The sequence below is a fragment of the Genypterus blacodes genome, unplaced genomic scaffold (genome assembly GCF_046128005.1).
Source record: "Genypterus blacodes isolate CSIRO-AG114 ecotype Tasmania unplaced genomic scaffold, CSIRO-AGI_Gbla_v1 ptg000032l_1, whole genome shotgun sequence".
Taxonomy (NCBI): Eukaryota; Metazoa; Chordata; class Actinopteri; order Ophidiiformes; family Ophidiidae; genus Genypterus; species Genypterus blacodes.
Genome location: NW_027466845.1, coordinates 8,349,583 through 8,374,781, shown reverse-complemented (window position 1 = coordinate 8,374,781; position 25,199 = coordinate 8,349,583). Strand labels below are relative to the sequence as shown.

Here is a 25,199-nt window from a genome sequence, read left to right as displayed (position 1 = left end):
CAGGCAATGAACGGCCATTAGTTGCCATGAAGACATCAGGATTTGAAGTATCGGCCTTGGCTCGGCTGATTCCAGAGAGCGAGGAGTAGGCGGACGTCTCCGCGCTGATATATTACTTTTTAGCCTTTCTAACCCAGAGGGAGTGGAATGGAGCAAATATCAGCATCGGTCTGTCACTGGATGAAATGAAAAACTGAAGGCTGCACCGTGTACACTCAGGACGATGAACCCGTGGCCCAGCACGTAAATGTCGCCGCGTTTTGGCAACCGTCACTCCCTAACCCACCTCGTCGTGCCCATTCTCATCAATCTGAGTGCTCCTCCTCTGACAGCTTCTCTTCTCTCGCTCCATTTTATGCATGGTGAGTGTCCTGTAATCACACTGACATTGGAGGGTCCTGCAGGTAGAAGGCTTTTGTAAACAACTTATGTGCATTAAATCTATCTGCTGTCACTGTGCAGCCATTGGCAACAATCTGTGCCTGTGTGTGTGTGCGTGTGCGTGTCCTGCGTGTGCATCTTTTGTGATTCACTGAAGAAGGCAGGGAATCTTGTGCCATGCAGCCATTGGTTCTTCTTCATCGTTTCAACATCTGCAGGGTTACAAGCATCTGCGGTTCTTCATTGTACATTTGCATACCTGAGTATTCATGTTTATTGATTCGTTCAGCAGTCTGCTTCAGTGGTGCTAAAATTCTTCGATGAGCTACCCGATCAAAGAGCCACAGCGATTGTAAACATTACTCAGAGTGTTTTTATCATCATCAACAATGACAGTCAGTGTTTGTGCAATAAAAAACACTGTTGTGTCAGCAGAATTTGTGTATTTTCATATCTTATGAAATTCACACCAAACACAAAAGTGTAAATGTATTTATGCTCTCATTTAGCAGAAGTAAATTCCCTTGATTGTACAATAAAACCAAATCGGTCCACTGCCTTTAACTCATCCTCACCGTTCCAACAGGAGAACACCCGGGGGACCAACTCCAGATCTGTAGCTTACTACCTTGCTCAAAGGCAATGGCAGAAGTACTTAAATATCCAAACATGTGTAGGGAAGCCAGATAACCCAGCAGAAACCCACACACACATGCATATACAGTTGCTCTGAGGCCACGGTGCGGGACACACACACACTGCACAACCAGTCAATGCAAAACCTGAACGCATTTCATATTTTTTACAATTCACAATTTTCACTTGTGAGATTTTACACTCACAAGTCATTCAAGAGGTCAAACTGCTTAGTGTTTGTAACCTTTGTCTGTCAGTCTCGTCCTGAGTCTTCACCTGACCATGTTCGTTGTGGCAAGTCCTACCTGTTCACATCACAGTCTGCCTCTACTCTCTACACTGTTCTGCATCATGCTGCCATCTGTTGGTTAAGCTAATTAACTCCCATTAAAGCAGACGTGCCTGCATTCTATGTTTGGATTAAAAATGAGGCACAGAAGCCTTTAGGAGCCTCAGGAGCCGCATACTGAATAAGGCTGCACTACCTGTACACACGCGCTCATTACGTGAAGTGTCACTGCAGTGCTCTTGTTTTCACAGCCGTCCTCGCTGCTGTCAAAGTAAATAAAAGGAGACGAGCCAGCGCATATTATGACTCATCTTCCCCAGAAGCATATACATCCATATACATATACATTTAGGTGGGATTTTCATCTCTTATATTGGATCTTGGATGGAATATCATGGCAATAACAGTGGCTGTTAAAGTTGCAGCTGTTGCTGCATAACCTCGGCTCTTGAAGTCTCTGCGGGTTTGCATCAGTCGGTTGTGCGTTTGTGGCTGTAAAGCTTCACGGCCGTGTGCAGAGGTGCCAAGTAATAAGCTGGCATCATATACATTGCAACATGTAATTATGCACAAGACACAAGCGTGTTCAACACACAAACAACCGCACACCTGCACCCTGCGCCCTGCGCCCCAAGAGATCTGACTTATCTCCTTTCTCCCCCAAATGAAATGATGGCTTCCACTCAAACAAATATGTGGATACAGTACACTCGACCTCCTCTTTTGGCAGAAACACAAGCACACACAAGATAAATCCATAGAGCGACGTTTGCATATTAAGACACTCCCTGAATTTCAGCACAGACTGACTTTAGTGGCTGAATCAACCATCTGTGGTCAAGTCTCATACTGTGAACTCAGATAAGCGTTTTGTATCAATGACCACATATTTTATGACTTTTCTCCCAACATTCTTATCTTTCAGCACAAAATTGCTCAATCTGAAGAAGGCTTTAGCTAATAAGGTGCCGTACTGAAGCAGGGAGAGAAATATGCAGCGAGCAAGAGAATTGCAGCGAGAATTGAGAACACTTGACACGTGTTTGAACCCAACATTTTACAGCCCAGTTAATTTCAAATGCTGAATATGATGCATCATAATATAAAACTCATCTCCTGAATGTTTGCCGACAATCACCAGCGTATTACCATATTGTTCTAATTGTATGATTATCAGATAATTATTCACCCGACATGGAGAGCTTTATTTCCCATTGCCCCTCTTGTCTCGGTCAACATGGTAAAGGGGCTCTGCAGGGGAAACGCTGTCAGACACCCTCGGCACAAAGCGTTCTCAGCTTTCTAATTATCCCGGCTTTGTCCTGATGTCACCGCTCATTCTTTGTCATCAGCCGCTGCCACGTTTTCTTCCCCACACAGCACAAAAACAAAAGCTGCTGTTCCCTCGTGGGCTTCCGGATGTATGGCTGCTGCATTCGGAGACCCATTCGGACCCGATTAAAGCCGCCCCTCGGGTCTGCTCTGGTCTTGTCCTCGTTGTGCCATGTTTCCCAGTTGAAAATAAGCAAGGTGACATCGTTCATTAAAATATCGTCTGATTCCTTCATACTTTGATGTAGAGACATCAAATTCTATACCGCAGTGGTTGACATGATGGCTCAGCAACATTGTGGTTTTCAGAGGGTTGTCATTAATTGGGGCACATGCATCACTCCACAAAGTGGATTGACCAGAACACTGCTTTAATGTCTCTGGAGCCCAAACCTGTGACCACTGTTACATTATAACGAGGGAAGTAGACAAAACCTTGTCACTGTCATCAACAGCTCAAATAGGGATGCTATTGTTGCGAATACAGCTATGTGACAGAATGGTGGTGGCATACTTCATAGGTGGAATGAGTTCAGTCTGCAATTGACAGTGGAAAGAACTTTCCACTGTGTCAGAGGGAAAGATGGCTTCCACAAGCGGCAATCTGTGCTTTACTGGCTTCAGTCTGGTTGCAAATCTGTCCGAGATGCCCCCAGGCTCAGCACCCGGCTTCACTCAATCTGTCCTCTTTAACGTTGGTGGAAGAGCGGCGACAGGGTTGGCAAAAGGCAACACAGCCTTAATGCTTTGTTTGAGCCAAGCATGGCTCCAAAGCCACTTGGCTGAAGAACACCTTGCTCACGTGACCGTGGGGGAACTTATTAGCTTTGGCTGCCACACTGTGGTTCATGTCCAGCCAGTAGAGAAAGGCTCTGGGTTTAAGTGTCTTAGGGGCTACAGGTCTATGGTTTTGTGTCGATGCAGCAGTCTGTTCAATCTTTTTTCCATATTGGGGATGCTTATAAAACTTGATTGGGAACTTCTGTTCAGCCTCATTCTGACTGCTGTTGGACTAGTGGGCTATGAGGTAAAGCACCTGCTAATTGCAAAACATTTAAGATTAAGATACTTATTTCTTGTCATTCAAACATTTGATTCGATTGGTTTTCTTCACAATGAGACAACATTATGACAACATAATTTTTGTCTGATAAAACTTTTATTTTTTTCCACAGACAAATCCTCAGGTACAGCCCATAGTAATAAGCGTTGATTTGTCCTCACGTCCGTTCGTCCGCTTGTGTCCATGATCAACTAAAATGTCACGCTGCTCCTTTTCAAATAGCAGAGATCCTGAGATATAAGCTGATATATACAGTAAGTTATGCAGATGGAAAAAAACCTTGCCGGCTTTCAGTTTCACTTCCCATTAATGGAAAGAGGGATGTAAAGGAAAAAGAGAGTGGCAGAACAAAGGTTTGTCATGTTTCAACTCTCATGATCAATTCAACTTCAAGCTTCGATTCCAAAAGCAGCAATAACACACAAAATTCACACAAACGGCAATGACGAAGGTGATACAGTCGATGTGGACGAGACTTGAAGCGTCATTCCGTTCACACACGTCTGGTAGGTGCTATAATTGCATTATGCCCCACCAGAAACGAGAAATCAGTTTCTTTTCTTCCGCCAGTGTGGCGTTTCTAATTATATGAGGAAGCACCTCCGCTTCCTGTGGCTCCGCTCGCCGCCAGGCTTTACGGATGAGTTTGATTTAAGTGTGCGAGTGGTGATTCTGTTTCGCACTGCAGTTCTCTGCTCCTTGAGAATAAAACACACGACACACTGTACTGAACTCAACTAAATGTCAAAGCAGCCCGTCTTACTAATGAGAAATGCTGTTGATTTGTTGTTGACAGATACTTAACTAGTTGAGCGTCTGATGATATTTATATGAATAATAAAATCTAGACAGGACTCAAGAGGTGTCCATCGTTTTCATCAGCATCGTGTGTGTGTTTGTGTGTGTGAAGCATCATTGTAATCCTCTTGACAGCAATGATGCATAACCTTTAAGTAGAAAAAAATAAAGTAGATATGAATACCAAACTCGCTGACATAATCGTGACATTTCTATGCTGAAAGACGGAAATAAGCCTTCATTTTAATTGGCGGCCTCTGTGAGTCCCTTTGGCCTCTCGCTGTGAGCTGTGGGCAAACGGGGGGGGGGGGGGGGGTGGCGCAAACAGGGAGAGCGAGAGAGATTTACGCTCTCTACTTATGATGTCGCTAACCTTCACATTCGCAATCGTGAATACATGAAGTTTTTATTTGAATCTGACAGATTGAGAGATGAACCGAAGAACCTACGAGACCGCCGCGTGCCGTCGTGGTTTGATGCTGTCGTTAAGCCCTCTGTTTGAAAGCCCCTGTTAGTGCGCTGTTGTTTCTATGCATTTTCTATGCTATATCTGTTTTGTGTGGGCTGTCACGGTACATTAGAGGTACGGATTTACTGTACATTCACAGTAAGTCTCAATTCAACCGTTTAGATTAACGTATGAGACCGAGTAGAGCCAGGAATCATTTTCTCTCATCAATGTGTTGAAAGGAAACACAAAATCGCCCAATCTGTCAAACACAAAATTAAATCAGTCACAAGGTTGATTCATTCTTGAACGCAAGAGAAGATTGCAACAGGGTGTTAAAGTGGAATGCCAATAAATCCTAAAAAAAATGTGCTAAATTCCACAAGGCAGTCAGCGCAGGGAGACTCACACCTGGCACTGATGGCAGAGTCGTACCATCTTTTCAATAACGATGTGGTGAGGCAAACAGTCACCTCCCTTCACAGGGAGCTCAAGGTTGAGCCGCTGTCTCTCTTTTCAAAACGGTGAATAACCCAAATCTCTTTCCATTTTGATCAGTGGCTTTAATTAAATTCAATTGTATTTGACTTTGTGACAATATTTTTGATGCAAATTACGTTTGTTAGGATGCCGCATGAAGACGAATAGGAGCGCAGCACTCCACAATGTAGTGGGAGCATGCACACTAAATTGAAAAGACTTTATTTTCCACCACAAAAGGACAAGAACAAATAATCCAAGGTCTTGAATAAAACATACAAGACGTTACTGCATACTTGGAGTAGATGAATGACTTTTTATTTCAGAAGAAAAGCCAAACAAGCCTGAGTAAGAACACCTCTTGCATGCAGATGTCAGTATTATTAGTCTATATTTACTTTGGCTTTCATTTGGCTCATTACCTTATGTTATCATTATGTGTCATTGTGACTCTGGTTCTGCTGTGGTAAATGATTTGTATTGAATCATGGCAGCTAATTGCGTTGCTGTGGGACGACTTAACCGTTTTAAAAAGGTGGAGTGGCAGCTCATATTATCAATGCCATCCTTCTTTCCAAGGGCGACTACACAAGGTTGCGGTAAAGTTTGCTTTATGTTCTGAAAAACAGAATCTAAACCATCTGCATCCTCAACAACTGTGTGTGCATCTGTGAAATTACATCTTGAACCGTGTTGGCAGAGATTACGCTGCAAAAGTGATTACGCAAAGTGATTAGCACTTTGAACAGTAATCAGTTGTAGTGTAATGGGCTTTAAGAAATGAATATTCACAAAAGTAGATTCAAAAACTAAATTTACCACAGTATGAGAGATTATGGATGCTAATTACACACATGCCACACATTAAATTATCCACCATCATTCTCTTAAACTTTACTCGTACTTTTCTGTCCTGGTTCCATTATCGTTCTGAAATTTATTGTTAGTATTTTCTTCTTTGTTCTCCGTCTTTTCTAAAGCTTTCCATTCTCCTATCTGCAGGGCAGGGACATAAAGGAAAGGACTATCAACTATAATTATACCAACTGATTAACTTTAGACAGCACTAGGTAATGTTTTAAGCCCCCTGTTGTTGCGTTATTATAATTACAACCTCTAAGACAGCGTCCTCTCCGTTGCAGTGAGTCTTAAAACGTTTCGACCTGGCAATTGCTAAATAACACAGCGAGGCAGAAAGGGGCCATAACCTGAACAGACACCAGACCATCATCACTCTGTCACGAGCCTTATCAATATTAGTCAATAGTTGAAGAAAGTCACAAGGTTTGAGTTTTGTCTCGCATTCACCTTCCTACATGGTAAAGGTCTATGCTGCTCACCAACTTTGGGTTTTACAAAAATCCATATGTTTTGCACGAGTGCGTTGGCTCCTCAGCAGTACCGGCTCACTCTGACCGCTTTCCCCTCGTCTGTATCAAGTAATGGCTTTCCTTTAATCCAACACACAGGTCGGAGCACATTAACGTTAATTGTCTTGTACAGTAGGTGAAACCAGAGTTGATTTGATCTGCATTTAGCGTCTGGTCTGATAGAAAGATTCGGTCGCTGAGTTACTATAGAAGCCAGCAGATCCTTCACATGGATGATGGGTTTTTATTTTTTTTTACCCTTGACTGCCTCTTCCCCGATACGCTTCAAGTGCCTGTAACAGATAAAACATGTTTCTGAGGTGATGTAAGTGTGGAGTTGGAACCCGTTCACCCTCTACTCTCTACTGCAACAATATTAGATTCTACTACAAAGATCATTTCATTTTCACACATTTATGAGCCATCATATTAGCTCTTTTTTGCCTTGTAAAGGGTTATATGTCTCTCTACATTCAGGGCCAAACCGTTATAACACGCAACTTTCGGCTGAATATGTTGTTTAGTTTTGTATCAAATTACAGCCACTTTTCTGCTTTTATATGCGTCAGACACCGGACCTACAGTCACCTTCAGTCCTGCTATGGTGCAGACAATTTTAGATGTTTCATAGTTGCAAAAAGCCCAATCACCATTATGAAGAAAGGTTGCATTTACACACACATTTACACAAACATTTACTCGATGCTCCAAACACTGACAGAGGACATTTTGTTGATTGGTGAGTCTGACGCCAATGACATTGTTGTTCCTCAACAGAAGCTCTTAACTTCAAATAGATTTAGTACAAAGTAACATACATTGATCATGAAATAGTTTTTGTTGTTATGTAGCCATATATAAAGCTTTAGCCCGGTTGAATTATTAATCCTTTTTGTCTTAATGTTCATGTTTGCAGTAAATCTGATACCGTTGTGGGCACGTCTCTGTCCTACAAGACGCTGTAGTACAGTTTCTTATGCAAATGACAAAAACACACAGCTTATTAGCCATTTTTCAAGTAAAAAGCCTGAAATCTCCTCATCTCTCTACAGACCTGGGTTACTGTCACAGCAGGTCCTCCATGTTTACTTGTTACCAGACGCCGACACTGAATTGTGAGGCAGGCAATATGCACATGTGCAGAGAAATGAGAGGTAAAGTGTCTGTTGCAGTTCGTACTCTCATTCGTTTAGGCAGATCCATTACTGTGAATGGAAAGGTCAGCACAGCCACCACTTCATATATAGTAGTTTCATTTGGTTGTACATTTAGCATCAGGCTGAGGCGGTAGAAGATCTCATGAGATGGCTTCCCTTCCCTCAGAGGAATTTCCGTTCCATACATATCTTCCACTACGCCTGTTCTGCTGAGGGTCGGCGTACCTCTAAGCTGCTCATTGATTGATTTCATTGGATCAAGGCCCAGCTCGTGTTTCCCTGCTGGCTGGAAACAGGCCGGGCTTGTTTGGGAGCTGTCAAGTATCGATTAGACCCAAATGTCAAATCCTGTGAGACTGAGAGACATTGGATTGATTGGTTCCTTTGACGAGACATGATAGAATAGATCTGTAATGTGTGTTAGAAATTGCCTAATGATGTGTTATTGGTACAGTAACGAAAGGAATGCGAGACAGGGAAGTAAAAGCGAGAACAGGAAACAAATTTGAAGGAAAACTAAGAAAAAGGAAGAAGGAGGAAGAGAAGAAGACACGGAGTCTAAAGTCGTGTTTGGTGTGGAAGTTTGTGTAAAGCGTAAAACGATTAACTTAACATTGTCGCATTAATGAGCCTCGCTAAGGTTATCTGATAGTTCAACAAAGTCACAAGGTTTCAGTGTTATCTCACTCCTTCATCCTCATCAGACGTTTTACAGACTGGGCTCTGAATTATTACCGCGATTTAGGCATCGCCATCTCGCGTTATGTACCCAGAGATAAGCCAGGGGCAGAAGCTCTCTGTGGAAAAATATATTAACCATTGAAATGTTAAAATCCTATTATTCATACATAATGTTTGAAGTGTTTTATCTCCAGACAAAACGGCAAAAGCGCAGAGAATTAAAGGGGAATACAATTATGTTAACAGTTGAGAATGTATTAGCAAAATCAGATTAGCTCCATTTGAATGAAATCTGCAACGAAACTCTGCATTCCAGCTCATATCAATCACATTTTATGTAAGATAAGATAGATCAGATAAATCACTACTCTGTTTGTTTTTGAGTTTATCTCGATTTTAATGAAATTGGAGTCTTTGCAATGCTGATCTGATGGACTGAACCAAAGTGTTGCAACTCACATAAATTGTAAACATTCCAAAAACGTGTTACATTGCATATGTTTTTGATAAGAAGACAGCTTCATGTTTATGTATGATAAGGTGGTTGTTATGTACTTTATTGATGTTTAGTCATTGAAGGAAGCCGGACTTATTTAGAGTTTTGCAGACGTTTGTCCTCTCATCCACGCGGCTTCTTCAGCTCTGTGGCAGTGTTGGCGGTAAAGTGACTGTCATCCTGTGAGAGGCGTTCACACGTTGAGTCAGGTAAACACCATGAGTCACAGCGGGGTGACGTGAGACCCGTGACAGGCCTGTGAGAGTGTGAGAGTGTCTGAAGCTTGGATCAGGAATCTTCGTAGACATACAGCATAAAGTATGTTTGGTGTGTTTACTCCAGTGAGGACTTGATAGAAATGCAACTAATCTCTTAATTTATTCATTACAGCAATAGATTAATATTTCTTCCCCCTTCGCAATCTATGGAAACCTAGCGATGTAACGCAAGACTCATCTGAGTCTCACAGCAAATTGAAAGAGCTTTTAATCACCTCCAAAGGCTTAAAGTCTGTACGTTTGTAGATAAGACATGACGGCGGTCAGAGGCCTCTGGATCCTGTCAAGGAATCATGGTGAAATCATTACTTTCAAACTGGCTGCTGCGTTGACATAAATCTCCATCATAGGATATAAAGTGTTGATGCTAGCACAGGGAGAGGTCAGGAATATTAATGCTGCTATATTTCAAATCATCTTTTAAAGCCATGTACTTTGATGAGCGTTTCCTACTTCTGCTACCTTTTAAGGGTTTTCGATCTTGGTCAGCATCCAAGTGTAATGATGAATACATTAAATTGTTAAGTGTGGAAGGAAGATCGCAATGTATGTTTTAGTTCTTATCTTGTTTCATGATCAGTGCTGGATGTGGTAAAGAGTGATGTAATGGTAATGTTTTATTCACCCTGAAAATTATGAACCAAACCCAGACCTTTAACCCCACACTGCTTTCAGAATTGGAGTTCTTGTTTTCAATCCGAACCTGGAGCCCAAACAGTACCTGAGAAAAGGTGACGTTCTTACAACAGTTTCATCATAATCAGTAAAGAAAATCAATATTTGGCCTTTTATTAATGATAATCCTCTGATCGCTTAAGGGGAAGAAACAACTTCATTCATCAACACAATGGCATTGATTCGCTGTTTGAACTGGAGATCAGCAGCTCAGCTGAGCAGTTGAGAAATTAACACAGTCTGCTTTGCTGAATGAATTACCCTGGTGGTTGTTTAGGGTACAAGGTGCAAATTCTCAGGTTGAAGAATGACATGATGCTCAGTGTAGTCAAGCTCTTTTTCGAATGATGGAGATGATGGAAAACCAAGAAAGGTTGTTCTTCAGACTGCTGCTTATGGCCAACATCATCATCATCAGCCAGCGTGTGGATGGGTCCGCACGTGTTTCCGCCCTGTTTCGAGCAATCAGAATTAAGAACTCAGGCGTGGGGAGCAATGATACTCTTCACGCTTTGCATTCATTCCTCGCAAATGACTTGTTTATAACGCCGACGTGCAGCTGCCTATAACAGGTCACGGCCGGGTTGGATGTGACTCACTTTTCACACACTCACTCACACACTCAAAGGCTTTGACCATGACAGCTCACCTCACCAAAGCAGCCGGCCCACTTCATACACTGAATGTGATGAATGAATGTGTGAAAAATGTTGGACACATTTCATACAGAGTCTAGTGCAAATGTGCCTTGACAAACATAAATCTTTAATTTAATGGCTCTGATGTCATTGAACTACCCAAATGGTTTTTAATTTACATTTTGCCAGCTTAAGGTTGTATATGTTAGTTGACCTCAGATGATCTTTAGCTGCCGCCCTCCGGCTCTTTACCAAAGCAGTTTAATCGGTTTGCTGTGACTCTGCCGCCTTTATGAGTCTTTATGAGCCAGCGAGAGCTGTTTATTCAGCAGGGAAAGCTCAACACCTACACAACACTGCCGTTTTATCGTTTTTATGGATGTTTACATCTCATCTAAGCTCTACTTAATTGTTATTTCCGGACCTTATTAATTATAGAAGCTTTCTGATTAGGTGCCCTTAGACTCTGTTTCTGCTTTGGCTGTAAAAATCTGTTTAACTCACAAACCTTTGAACTATCCAGTGAAGTCATCTTAATTACAAAGCTCATTTTCTGTTGGTCTTTTTGATTGTGCTTGCCTTTAGGCCCTTCACAGCATGTTAGTGCTCATATTACTGCATGCTAATAAAACAAAACAGAATGATTGAAGCTATTGCACCTTGCTAATGGCTCTTATTGACCTGTGAGCGTTGATGCAGAGGGAGGTTGTTGGAGTCAAACATCCCACCATCAGGGAATGAATGAATTCAAGGTCACAGCGTGCTCAGTGTGATAGACCATCGATTCAGTTTATTTTAAGAGCATGTATGTCAATCCATTTATTTCCTCTCTGATAATTTAGGAGGCAGATGATGTCACTATTAAATTGGCCATCATGATGAAGTTATTTGATTGAAGGACACACACAGAATTTAGTCGTATTTAATCAATTATACTTAGAACACGTGAACAATACATCAACCAGGTTTGTCACAAATACTCACCCCCACAACCACATCAGAGGCCTGCTATGGGCATGGCAGACATGACTGACAGTGACTCTCAGATGCCCCGTTGTGGTTATCGGGGGTATGTTATCTACAGTATGTAGCATTTTCCCAAATCAGTTCCCTGCAGCTGGAGGTGGCACAGAGTTCTTTTATTTTTCCACTGAGTGCTCAATTATAGATTGTTTTAAGGGATATAATGAGAATTTTAGCCGACAAATCAATGATTTGTTTTGTCGCAAATGGGACGTGAAAAGAAAATCATTGGCTATTTTCCAGTTTGTGCAGTTCCACCAGCATAAGAAAGTTTGGGAGAGTTTGCTTCAAAACCTGCCTGAGTGCAACAAATTGTCTCATCCTTGTGTTTTTATATGCAATTAATTAGTATATGTGGTATTCTTTCACTGGTAACTGGGTAAACTGATTTTTTTCTGCAGCATGCAACAAGTCATGCATCTGAAATTATGTATCTCACTTTTCTCAAGTTTGTAATCTGACTGCTGCTCCTAACATGTGGATATTTTTGAAACTGGCCTGCGCCTTTGCAAACACACTAATGAGGAGCAAAGTCCTTTCAATGTCACATGTGTGTTCCAAAGCACCTAGACAGCATAACAGCAGCGTTTGAGTGGGTGAACTCGACTTTTTTGAAGCAATTTCATCACACACTCGCTCCTCTGATGCTTGTTTTTAAGCGTCAGCCTCTGCATCTTCTCTGATGGAGTGATCGCGGACGCCTGCGGGGGTCTCTGCAACAAGCGAACCGCTATCACCAGTGTGGATAATGATTTCTTTCTCTTTGTCTTCCCATTTTCATTTGTTTCCATCTTTTGTTGCTTCGCCAGCTGCCATCCTCGACGACCCTATGGAGTGCAGCAGAGGAGAGCGTTTGGCCATCACCCTGGCCAAAGAGAACATCAACAGGAACAGCAACCGCTCCACCACCGGCAAGCTGGAGGTGGACATCTTTGAACTGCTGAGAGACAGCGAATACGAGATGGGGGAGACCAGTAAGTAGCGGGGAGGGCAAAGAGGTGACAAGTTATTCCTCAGGAAAGGCTTGTGTGTGGTCTGGGCTTGTCTGTGTGTGTCTGTTTTGTGCGAGTTGAGTCAAAGGAAAAGGCAGCAAAAGCAATAAATGTGACACACTGCTGTGTTCAGGCAGCGATGGCTCTATAAACAAGGTGTCTTTCATTTTGGAATCCGCCAGCTTGTCATTTCAATTCAGGCCGCCGCCTTCTTCTTCACATCGTCTCTCTTCACAATACTGATATTTCTGTCTAGTTTGAGAATTTTTTGGGTCAAACTGTAACAAACAAATTATTGAAAATAGATGACAGCCTGGTGTGGTGGAGGAACACAAAATGAGTTGTCACATTTTTGATAGCTGCAGGAGTCAAAAGGTGTGTTTACGTCTGTGCGCTGCCTTTTCATTTTGCTCTCCTATACACTGGCAGTTTTCATTTATTCCACTGATGGAGAACAGAGAGAGAAGGAGGGAAGAGTGTAACGTAGCTTCCACACAGGAAGCGACGCGCCACGACAACAGGAAACCAGAAACAGAAATCACAACAACAACACAATGTCGCCTTGGTACCGAAAATGGCCTGGCTGGTTTCTATTTCAACATTGTGTGTGTGTGTGTGTGTGTGTGTGTGTGTGTGTGTGTGTGTGTGTGTGTGTGTGTGTGTGTGTGTGTGTGCGTGTTGTTCTGCCATTGGCTTCCCGCCCTGTGTGATGACAATAGATACCACTGAGAAGAAAGACTTGGGAAAGCCACAACCTGTGGGATTAGCTAATGTAAGCTGGCTAGTTAGTCCTATTTAGCACTAGCGTGATTGAATGAAGTGAAGATTGCTGTAGTGAGTTGAGATTGAGGCATCCAGACGTGTTTTAGCTGTAGTTTGCAGCTGATAACCTGATATTTAAAACTACTTGACAGCTAGTGCTAGCTTAAAAAACTTTGGCTCCGTCAGTAATTACACAATAAAATGAGAAATCACCTGCTGGGTCCCTCAGATGATGCAAACATATTGTTGCAGAATAGTTTTCCCCTCTCAGGTTTAAGCTTGGCTTATGAAGACTTCAATCATTCATTTTTACAGGCACAGAAAACACTTTCTAACCCACAAATCAACAAATGCCACGATGCATCCACAATTTTCAGAAACCCAGGAAGATACCTGGTGTTTAAATTTTTCGATGAAAAACTAACGGGAAGGTGTAACAGATCAAAAGAAATCAACCAACAGGAGAAGATGTGAGAGGAAGTGGTGGGATGGTTTTTAATAAGGAACGTTTCCACTTTTACACACCCGGCGATGTTGCCTAATCCATGACAACGCTGCCTCAGAACTCTATTACTGCTCGCTCCGCCCGGTTTACTGCAGGAACCTTTCTGTTCCACCTGCGTGTTTCTATGCGTGCGTGCGTTTCTCATGTGCCAATCCCTGCATTTGTCGACACGGCAGCAGCATGTGTACCTGCATATACTGTGCAAATGTTTTCTGTGAGAAAGTGTGGGAGTTTGTGTAAGTGTGTAATTAGGGAGGGAATTGCATTAAGAACGGATCAGTGGCAGCACTGAGATGGAAATGTCACAGAGAGAGCGTTGGCTCACACACACATTCACACTCGTAGATGATGCTACCTTCCACTGATACCTGCTGCCTTTAACAATGGTCTAGTTTACCAAATCTATTCTGTCACATGATGCATATAAAACCAAAACATGCAACAAACCAGAGAGGCCCATACCTCTGACGAGGCCCACCAGTCTGATAATGGTCTCTTTTGTGTGTCTGTCTGTCCGACTCTCCTCTTACTTGTTTATCCAGTAAATTTGCCAAGTGCATCTCAGGTCAAACTCTAATCATACCATGCCTCCAATAGCTTGGTATTGATTGGAGAGAATCAATGGTAAGAGGTCAAATGGACCTCAGATGACCAAGTGACCTGACCAAGATTTGACCGCAGTTCCATTCTGACGATTTATACCACTATTTGGCAATTTGACTGGTGGCTCTAAGATGGAGGTGTAGAGAGGAGTTCAGATGTAGAATGTTCACAAGCGTTCTCTCTCTCTCTACCTCTCTCTCTCTCTCTCTCTCCCCCTCTCTTTCTCTCTTTCTCTCTTTCTCTCTATATCTATTTAATGCACACACACAATGCTGCTTGTGCTGAAGGAAGCAAATTAAAATGGCACGATAGTCAGGGCACATTGCTGGCTGGCAGTCAAATCATTGAGCCGCACAATTTGGTAAAACCTTTCAAACAGATGCAAATGCACTCGTGTGTATGTATTTGTGTACATGTGTGTAGTGTGTGTATGTAGGGGGGGGAGGTATCTATGTGTTCACGTCCTTCTGGTCCCATGGGTCCCATAAAGGGATTACTTTATTAATCTTTCGATTCACTGCACAGACCTGAATATGGCTCCCTCATGCCTCCTTCACCCACATGCTCTGCTCTGGCCCAATAACCAACACCGAAATTGCTGTCGCTTAAACTCTGAGAGCGGGCAGGCATACGCACACACAGCACACATTTACCACCCCACTGATGTGTTAACAGTGTGTACAGAATCGGCTTCACAACGCTGATTTTAAAGGTTTAATTTGAAGCCAAGGATTTGCAAGAAATGAGATTTCCTGTATGGCAGATTAAAGCACATGACCTGTTTTCAGGAGGAATGAAAGTCCAGTGTTTTCATTTTTCATTCATCAAAAGCAGTGCTGAGTTAGAAAATAAGCCACTTTTCTGTTCAGTGCAAGGTGTAGAATTGCTAATGCTAATGTCAAGTAAAGTTTAAGTAAAGCTCCCGAGGAAGACAAGGAAGAAGTCCTAAAAAAATCTTAACAACACCAGACAAGATGAATAGGGTTCACATGATTCGCACGGCACGGGTGTGCCACAGGAAACCAAAATAAATAAGAAATTACGAAATAATACAGCAGAAGATAATTGAAACAGAGAGAGGGACAGAGGGAGAGAGAGAGAATGACAATGTTAGCTTGCTGGAGCTAAAAGAGCTCATTTTTATTTGGTCATGGTTGGACTCACACTCAGTATCACTTTCGCTAACCTCTTTGGAGCCAAGCTAACATGACTCAGCTCAATCCACAAAAACTCATGAACTGCAAAGGGCAGTTTTGCAAAGTCGTTTATCTTGACAAGCATGGGTGACTGGGTCAGGTAATGTAGTTTACCAATAAATCAAATGTATGTAGTTCATACCTATGGTAATTAACAGACCCACAGTGCCCAGCGGACTCTACGTATGGAATGAGGCCGTTCACTACAAGGAGAAAGGAGTAGGAACTTGTGAGATACACCTATTATTCCGATGTGGAAAACATAAAAAATCAACCATTACGCTTGGAGTGTCCATGACCTGAGTCCACAGGGACCAACTGACTGCATTCCATCAGGTATATTAAACATGGACAAATGCATTTGGCCTTGCACACGTTTCACCTACGGAGCGCCTGCTCAGGCTTCTATGTGTTTAGAGGTTGGGATAGTCAGCACGGGCATTCATCAACTCAATGGCCTGAGAGGGGAGGCGACGGATTACAGTAACATTTCATCTGCCCAAACCCCTTGAAACTTATGAGTGGCTCTGTGTCGCAGACTTGTGTCTATTCCGTTAGCTAGCATTCTATCCTTTTATAGCACTTTGTAGAATAAACCGTCACATCCATAATGTCTTATTAGCAGCAAGCAATGCTTTGTGGACTATGCAGAGTGATAGAGTCAATAACGCCTACTTTGTCAAGATGATACAGGCTAATGAATAGAGATGACACAGCATCTGACCTAGCGAGCTAGCAAACATCACACACTCGCTGTCCATCTTGCAAGCTAACTGGCTAGCTGCCCAGGTGACATGCTAAATTACGTAAAATGTAAACAGTGGGCACATAGAGGAAGTGCTTTTTAGCAGTTCAGTGCCTGCACGTTTTCCTCTGAGCATTTCTCATAAAATGCAGAGGAGTTTTTCAACAAGATGACAGCTTAACACGAACTTGGATATTTCAGAAGCAGGCTTATAATTTATCTGGAAATGTTGTCAGAGCAGCAGTGAGGCTTCAGTAAAATATGCTGGATCTAAACTTAGCTCCTCACCAGCGTGTACTTTTTCTTTTTATCATGGCTGTGGCTTTTCATTCATATTGCCTTTTTTAAAATCCATTCTCCACTTTTGTCTATGAAGAATTATTTTACAAGAGAATTGCTGAGGTAACTGGACGTGCTTGGAAGCAACGTTTCACCTCTCACCAAAAAAGGACTTATGTCCCTTAAGTGATTTTCAAACAACAGGACTGGTTGTTGCTGTCTCTATCTGACTGTATTTCTTCCTTTCTCCCTGCTCTCTCAGTGTGCCAGATCATGTCCAAAGGGGTGGTAGCAGTGCTCGGCCCCTCGGCCAGTCCAGCCTCCAACTCCATTATCAGCAACATCTGTGGAGAGAAAGAGGTGAGTTCCTACACCAGATGTCCCTGTAGCTCCTGACCCTCTCACACTCTTGCCGCACTTACACAATCACAGGCAGGGTTTGGAACAACAACGCTCATTAGTGGCTGTGCTGTTGTGAACGAAAATGATGAAATTCTATACCTCAACCATTGTCAGAACTCTCTTTTCCATTCACGCTCAAATCAAAGTGCCACTGGGCATTTCATCTCTCCCTTCCCCCTCATTAGCTTGGAGCAATGTAGCCCGTTGAGTCCTCATACGCGCCGCTGCTATAAATAAGTTTGTTATTTTGTTCTGAGTGAAGCTGGTTGAAATCAGCTAGGCCATTTTGACATAGGAACATTTGCTTGAAGACATGATGAATAATTGATTTTTTACTACTTTCACGTACAAGTGACATTCCCTTTCTCAACTAATTTGAATAAAGAAAAACACGTTCTCCATCATTTCAACATGGCTGAGTCGATTCCGCCTCATCGTCTGACAGGCAGCAAGCCGTTCACAGTTGGATGCTAATTGGCTTGTCTGATCTCTGACACGCCGCATTTTGCTGTCTGATGTCAAGAGACACTGTGGCTTTGAATTATACAAAACCAAGTGCCAGATCAAAATCAATTCTATGTCAGGAAACGTACGTGAAATATATATGTGTAGTCTGTGATGACTGTGCTGCATCAGGCTTTTGATTCCAGTAGATTAGAATAATGAGGACTTCTACAGAAATTTGCTGATTTGAAGCTTGACTGAATTAAAAGACATGCAAATCCACTTTGATACCACTGACTTGGACTTCAGCATTTTGACGCCGGAAGATTCAGTACCTCCCCTGAACCACGTGTGTGCACTTAATATACATACAATATAATATAATATATGTCAAATGATATTGATGTTTATCTGGAAAGGTATCAATATCAACAAATTATTATCCCGCATGAAACTTTTTTGTTGGACTTTAGGATTTGCCTGTCTTGACTAGGGACTCGAGCTCAGGCTTTGAGATCCATCTCCGTTACTGCCACATTTGTATAAATCATTGATATTGTCTTTGCTTCAGCATATGTGTCGACTTCTCCTCAGATCTGGGGCTTTGAATAGACCGACATAAATCACATCTTAACTACATGTGGAAAAAGTGAAATGTCAGCTGTCTTTCGGTTCAGCACTGATTTGGTCTTTTCTGGATCGCACCCCAGCTTAATTGGATTTGGTCCACTGAGAAGCTGCCTTTTTAACTGCAGGGATTTGATCGGCATGACTATTAAAAAAACATCTAGTATCCCAGTCTCTATAATGTCCTGTGATCCGGTCCAATCTTCACTTCTAATGAGACATCAGTCTGATTTTACTGGTAAACAAACCAGGACTCCCTGCTGTTAAAGAACCTCTGGTGGCGTTGGCTGCTTTGAAACAATCACTGCATGAATATTGAAGTAACAAATTACATTTTTTAACAAAACATAATATCATAGAATACTCTAAGGAGTTGCTACTGGTTGACTTTGTAGAACAGATATGATAAAGTAAATATATCCTTTAATCCTTTTTCACTTCCTCTGGGTGGAGAGCGGACGCTGTGTTTACTGGCAGGGATGACAACGTGATGACAATGAGGTCGAGATCATGCAGAGTTTATTTACAATGCTTGTATCCATGAACAAAACAGCACCATAATTAAGAATTCATTAAGGGCAGAAAGGGCTTTACAGGTCTATTTTAGCATTAAGAGAGGTGTTGATGTGGTATTTCCTCATGGCAGTAACACGGAGGCGATTCAGGAAACACAGCATCGTGCAGGCATTAAGACCAGTTTCAGTCTGATACTCTGTTTTAGTTTAGTGTTTGGTAGTAAAACAGTACAGAATTAAGGCTCTTCCTGGTGTAAACCTTAAAGTAAACAATGTTGTTGTGACAGTTGTGTTTATCAACAGGGTGCACAACTTAAATAACAATGTGAAACTGCAACTGATAATTATATCTGTCCTTAAACATGCAGTATAACTTAAATGTTCAATATAACACAATACGTTGCGTCGGTAGGCAGCACTAATAAACATCCAGACTATGATTCAGTCCAGTCTCGCTCAGTGGTCATCATCAAGAAGCTGTTAATGATTCCATTACAGCTAATCAGAGGTGGGAAGCAGGATGAATTCAACAGCCGGGAGAGCAGCTCAGCACACCGACCGTCCTCTATGTCAGACAGTCCAGGATGTAGCAGCAGTGGTCTAACCCAGTGGTCCTCACAGGGGTTAAGGGTGTGCAGATTTACATTTCAGCCAAACACAACACCGGCTGATTTGAGCTGATTAGGTCCCCCATGGTTGGTTCAAGGTGCGCAAATCAGGGAAGTCGGCTGTAGTAGTGATTGTGTGTGCGTCTGTGTGCATCTGTGAGTGTGTGTCAAAGAGGCAAGGTCACTTTGCTCGTCATGATTATCCTGAAGGTGAGGCTCGGCTTATGGCCTGCGGCATCATAACCTTTACATGTGAATCACAGTAAAGCAATAACGGCAGCATTAACATTCTGCAGCAGACCTTTTCCACGTGATGTCACAGGTCATGTGATACCATGTCCCAGCAGCATGTTGGCAGGCTACTGTTAGATAATGCTTAGCCTAAAAAAATGTCCTACAAGGACAGAGTACACAAGACAAAGCTGAAACTCACAATAAACAGAATGAGGTAGCTGCTGCAGCAACTACAGACCAAACACATCATGTGATAATTTGACACAGGAGATATAAAATGTTACCGTGTAATCATCTGTGTAGATCACACTGCTGTGACTGAGGGCAAACGTCCATATGGCTTTTGTGCTTTGACTTTTCACACCTTTATGCAGAAAATTGAGATGAAGCTATATGTGACACTGCAGAATCCCGGGATGGGAACAGTAATGAGTGAAAATGTGCCACCGTTTACCCATAATACAGCCATAAAATGGCAAAATGCTGAAATGGCAAAATCCGAGCACTTCCAAAGTTAGAATGTCGTAGCAAAGGAAAGATACACTTCTGCCTCATGAGCCCAATTCACATTAAAGTCACATTACCTTATTACCCCGTGAGATTTCAGAATTTACCACCCACATCTGTGTTTTGTGTGGTGCATTCGCATTCTGGGTAAACATGTTTGACTCCAATTTATGGAGCAAATCCTGAAGATTAGCTCGGGATATGACTGAAATGCAATGAGACTCCACAGCAAGCAGCTCCATCAGCTCTCATTTATAATTTCCACTGCAGTCCACAATCCTCAACACAGAGGAGGAAGTAAAGCAGTGGGAGGGAATCAGATTAATTCAGTCAATAAATAAAATGGGGGGAATCATGTGGGAACAATGAAGAAATAATGAATCAAAACAAAAACTTGATGTCTGCTGTAAACTTTTCTTCTTTCTATTTCATTTGATTAATATTTACCACATCAGCTTTGTGTGCGACTCAGCCTGTGTATAAAAGATACAAAAGAGCTCAAACACAGCAGTTGCAGTTGTATGAAAGGCTTTGTCCGTGTGTGTGTGTGTGTGTCTAAACGAGTCTGTGTTGGTGTGTGCAAACACGCCCCACGTATACTTGCACCGATGACCTAATCCCTTGCTGCGAGTGGAATGCCACAGATGCAGAGTACGCGGGACACTGGCGGCAATATTGCGGCTGACAGACCCCCAACAGGTGACCGCCTCATGGTGCAGCGGTCCCTATCAATCACTCCCTGGGTTCACCGGGGCGACCGAGAAGTGGGATACAACCCGAGTTTTGCACTAATAGTGACTAATGGAAAAACGGTGAGTGTAGAGAGAGGGCTGACTGTGTGCATCATGTAGGCCGTCTGTCTCCATCCCGTGTGGCAAGCAGACCTTCAGGGTGTTAGGACGGGCGCATTAATAACACATGTGACAAACGTTAACTGGGACATTGAATGTTACAGCTGTAAATCTGAGAATCGGCTCTGCATGCTTATGTTTCCCTTTATTTCCTGTCCTAACCCTTTGTGGTCTGCCGCTGTCACCATAGCGCCTGGGCTTAACCTGCAAAAACCTGGGCAAAATGGCAAAAATGTCAAATCACTTGTTTCCTACAAACTTTTCAAACCTCGGTTATAGCCATTATTTGATCATAATCCTTTCTACCAGGTGATGTGACCAGGCTCAGAGTGATTCAAAGCAGAACCATGGAGCCATGCTGGAGCCAATGAGTCAATGAAAATAGACTGTTGTGTCCAATAGAAGGCTCCCTAGACGCTTGTTTAACACTGTGAAATGCTGCCCCTTGTGGTCAATGCTGTATCATCAGTTTCTGGGCAGTTCCACAGGTGGTTTTGCATCACATCTCTTGTCCTAAATATTTTCGTTAATGTCACTGTTAACACTGGAATGCTGGCAGCTGGGAAAGGTGTGTGGAGGTTGTTTGTCGTGTGTTATACACTTTAAAGGGTTTAGGATGTAGTTTCAGACCCCTGATATATATATGATGGAATAGTCTCAAAGACTGAAGGACTAGGAGATTATTTTCCCATCAGCTGCAGGAAACTTTCTAACTAAACTCAGTAAATGTCAATGATTAAATTTTCATATGTCAAATTTGAATATCGGAATTCAATTTGGACTCAGCTCTGAGCCAGGGGCCATCCTCTCCCACCGCCCGCTCAGTTTAAATCCTCACACTCTGTTACTCCCCAGAACTTTCTCTCCTTCCCCATTAAGGGTGGACTTGGTTTTATCCTCGTGTTGGCTGGAGTGGGGAAGCGTGCTGCTCCACGAGTCAAACGTTGTCTCAGGTGCGCTCATGAATATTAATGTCACGTCTGTCATTCGTGGGTTCGGTCTGAGTTTGCTAAGCCCGCCGTTGGCGAGAGCGCAGAGAGATTACAACGCTGTATTTCAGTGAGGTGGTTCTTATGCTGGATTTAGGGGTGAAACTTGGGTCCACTGGGCAAGTAAAGACCATGCAGGATTGAGTTCATGGGTCATTGGCATAGCTAGAGACCTGGAGGGAGGCAGTAATGAGAGATTTGTTCTTTGACCCACACTCACACACACTTGTATGCATAAACACACAAACTCGCAAACACAATTCTGAGTCGCTGCCATATTTCTGTGATGGCCCAGGATATTCCCGCAATAATACAGAAATTGCTCAGAGTCTGAATGTCATCTGTGGGCAGATGCTCCAGTATTTTAACTTTTATAATAAAGATTCTCTCTGCTGTGTCTCTGGTGATGCAGTGGGGTCCTGCACATTACTTTGCCGTATTGAGGAAATGTTCAACACTCATCACCTCCACTGCTCCTGCTTCTGTGAGAGGCGAAGGTGAAACGAGTTTAATCCAATGTCAGTTTGCAGTCGGTATGACTACCTATACCCCCAATAAGAGTCTGTTTCTCAAGTTTCAAATACTTGTTCATTATCACATTCCTGGTCCACCAATGGTCATGAGACCTGGGCCATCGCCAAAAGAAAGAGAAGCAGATGAAAGAACTACTGTGTCGGGACTCTAGGGAAGGAGTGAAGAACTAGGAGAAGAAGCGCTTCATGTTGGATGGAGCTAGCTGAGTTGGTCCAGGCATCTCTTCAGAGTGATAGGAATGCCTCTTGGACACTCCCCAGGGGAGCTTCCAGAGACCACAGGGCAGACCCAGAATAAACTGGAGGGACTATATATCCCATCTGGTCTGGGAAACTCTTGGTATCTTCCAGGAGTACCTAGAGAAAGTGGTCAGGGAGAGGAAAGTCTGGGTTGCTTTGCTCAGCATGCTGCCTACGCCACCCAGACCCTAATAAGTGCTGGCAACTACATGCATAGATGGATAATAGATGGACTTTGAATGGGAATTGTGTACTCAAGTTCCACCATCGCAAACAAGCATTCAAACATTCACACAACAGGGCAGCAACACAGCTTTATTCACACAATTCCAGTGAAGAATTCATGAGAAAAGCTCACTCGCCACGTGTTTCCACGTGTGGCTGGACATAGATCCAAGTTCCCACAAAAACCCACCACTGATCCTGCCGTGTTTTTACAGTGTGTCTGCAGGGCTCAGTGTTCAGTGTGTGTCGAGCTGCACAAACTGATTTAAATTGGGCAACAGGTCCAGAGGCTCGGCTCGGCTCTGCACGTGGTGCGGAATTGCTTTTTGTGACTTGATAAGCCAGCTGGCTAACCCAGAAAATCCTCTCTGTCCACAAAACATTTACTGGCTGGCCGGGCTCACAGGAGACCGTCTCGCTTTCAGAGCTGCACTGCAGTCGGGGCGCAATCTGCATCTCAAAGTCCAATGCGGTCCTCCTCCATTGTGGACTCCATTATCATGCAAATGGAATTACAGTACGTCCTCAGTGCAGAGAGGGGCTACAGTATATCCAGGCGTTTTACGCATTACTGCACAGAAAATGTTGCACGTTGTTTTCGTTAACAGTACAGATTTAATGTCACCATACAAATGCCAGACTGAAAATTATTTACATTTCAGCCAATATCTCTCGCTCATCCTCCATCTCTTTCTTTCTTTCTCACTCTCTCGCTCTCTCCTTACCTATCTCTCATACTCAGTAACTCTTATCGCTTTCTCCTTCATTCTCTCTCTCTCACACACCGTCACTCTATCACTCGATATTTCTCCCTGTCCCCCCGTTTTCTCTCTTTCAGTCTCACCTACTCTGTCTCTGTCTTTCTCTGCCCCCCTTCTCCTCTTCTATCACTCTTTATCCCTCAACGTCTCTCTCTGTCTCCTTCTCTGTCTATCCCTCTCTCTCTGCCTCCACTGCTCCCCCTGTCATTCTGACTCTCTCTCTCTCTCTCTCTCTCTCTCTCTCTCTCTCTCTCTCTCTCTCTCTCTCTCTCTCTCTCTCTCTCTCTCACTCCCTCTCTCTCACTCATATTCTTTCTTTCTTTCGTTCCCTCTCTCGTTCTCACTCCCACACAAACAAAACACTGCCAGGCACAGCGTTGTTGTCGTGGCAGCAGTGCAGCCATCTAAACCCACTGATAAAGCGCCATTTAAAATAACCGTAACAAGAAATCACAGAGCATTTCTTCATAGTCCTGAACCGACACCACTTTGGCTTCACATGAGAAGAAAATTATAAGAAGCGAGATCACAAACTTGAGTTCCCCAAACCTTCACCAATCTGATCAATTATTGAAGAGCAGGACGTGTGCAGCCTGAGAATGAAGATGACTCACCGCCCATCACACACACACACACACACACAGACAGCACTCAGTGGGCTGTGACCTGCTGTGTGCTGCACTGGAGTGGCAAATGTTCAGTGATCTGATATGTTTATATAGGTTCAAACCTGAGCTATAACCTTACAGCATAGATGCACAAACTTGGTCTGGAATTACAATTAGACAATATGATGTAATAGGGTCCAATTTAATGTTTTACAAGTTACAAGTAAGAAGATTTGGCACTCAATTAGTTAAGACAAGGAGGTCATAAGCACCTAAACCTAGACTTTTAACTCCTAAAGAAGTCTTAATGTGTCTTATTATTATGTGTCTTACTACAGTTCATTTACACAAATCACCAACTCAGACTATAAAAACATCGTATTTGCATAATTGTAAAATAATAAATCATTTTCAAACTTTAATTAACAAGTCTTTCCAAATCAAGTGGCCCAAGTCCAAGTTTGGCCAAAGTGCTGAGTCAAATTTGATTTACAGATATGAATTTGTCAACTCCAGTCTCACCACTGATGACATCATCGCATCTTCACTTTCGATTATGTTATTTCAGGACAAAAATCATTCTTTTCTTATCTTGTCATATTGTCTGATATTTACTTTTAGTTGAGAATTCTTCCTGGGATTAATGTAATTCCACCTGCCAAGCGTCATTGGCTGGTATTCTCCTTATTTGCCGCGCTGGAAATTTGGCCTGGCACATTTCGGTTCCACAAATTTCAGCTGTCAAACCTGGCAGCCGAGGAGAATCTGGTCACAGATTCAGTGAATGACCTTCATTCTCCCGCTTGTATTGAAGCACATCTCTCCTCG

General features: G+C 42.8%; 1 protein-coding gene across 1 annotated transcript in view; it reads left to right on the top strand.

Annotated features, from left to right (window-relative positions):
* grik4 (glutamate receptor, ionotropic, kainate 4) overlaps positions 1-25,199 on the top strand; it is a 184,138-nt gene that overhangs the window by 70,391 nt on the left and 88,548 nt on the right. Inside the window, exons 3-4 of the mRNA XM_076145889.1 lie at positions 12,555-12,719; positions 17,090-17,187. Coding sequence (XP_076002004.1) covers positions 12,555-12,719; positions 17,090-17,187 — 263 coding nt within the window. The remainder of the gene's footprint in view (positions 1-12,554; positions 12,720-17,089; positions 17,188-25,199) is intronic.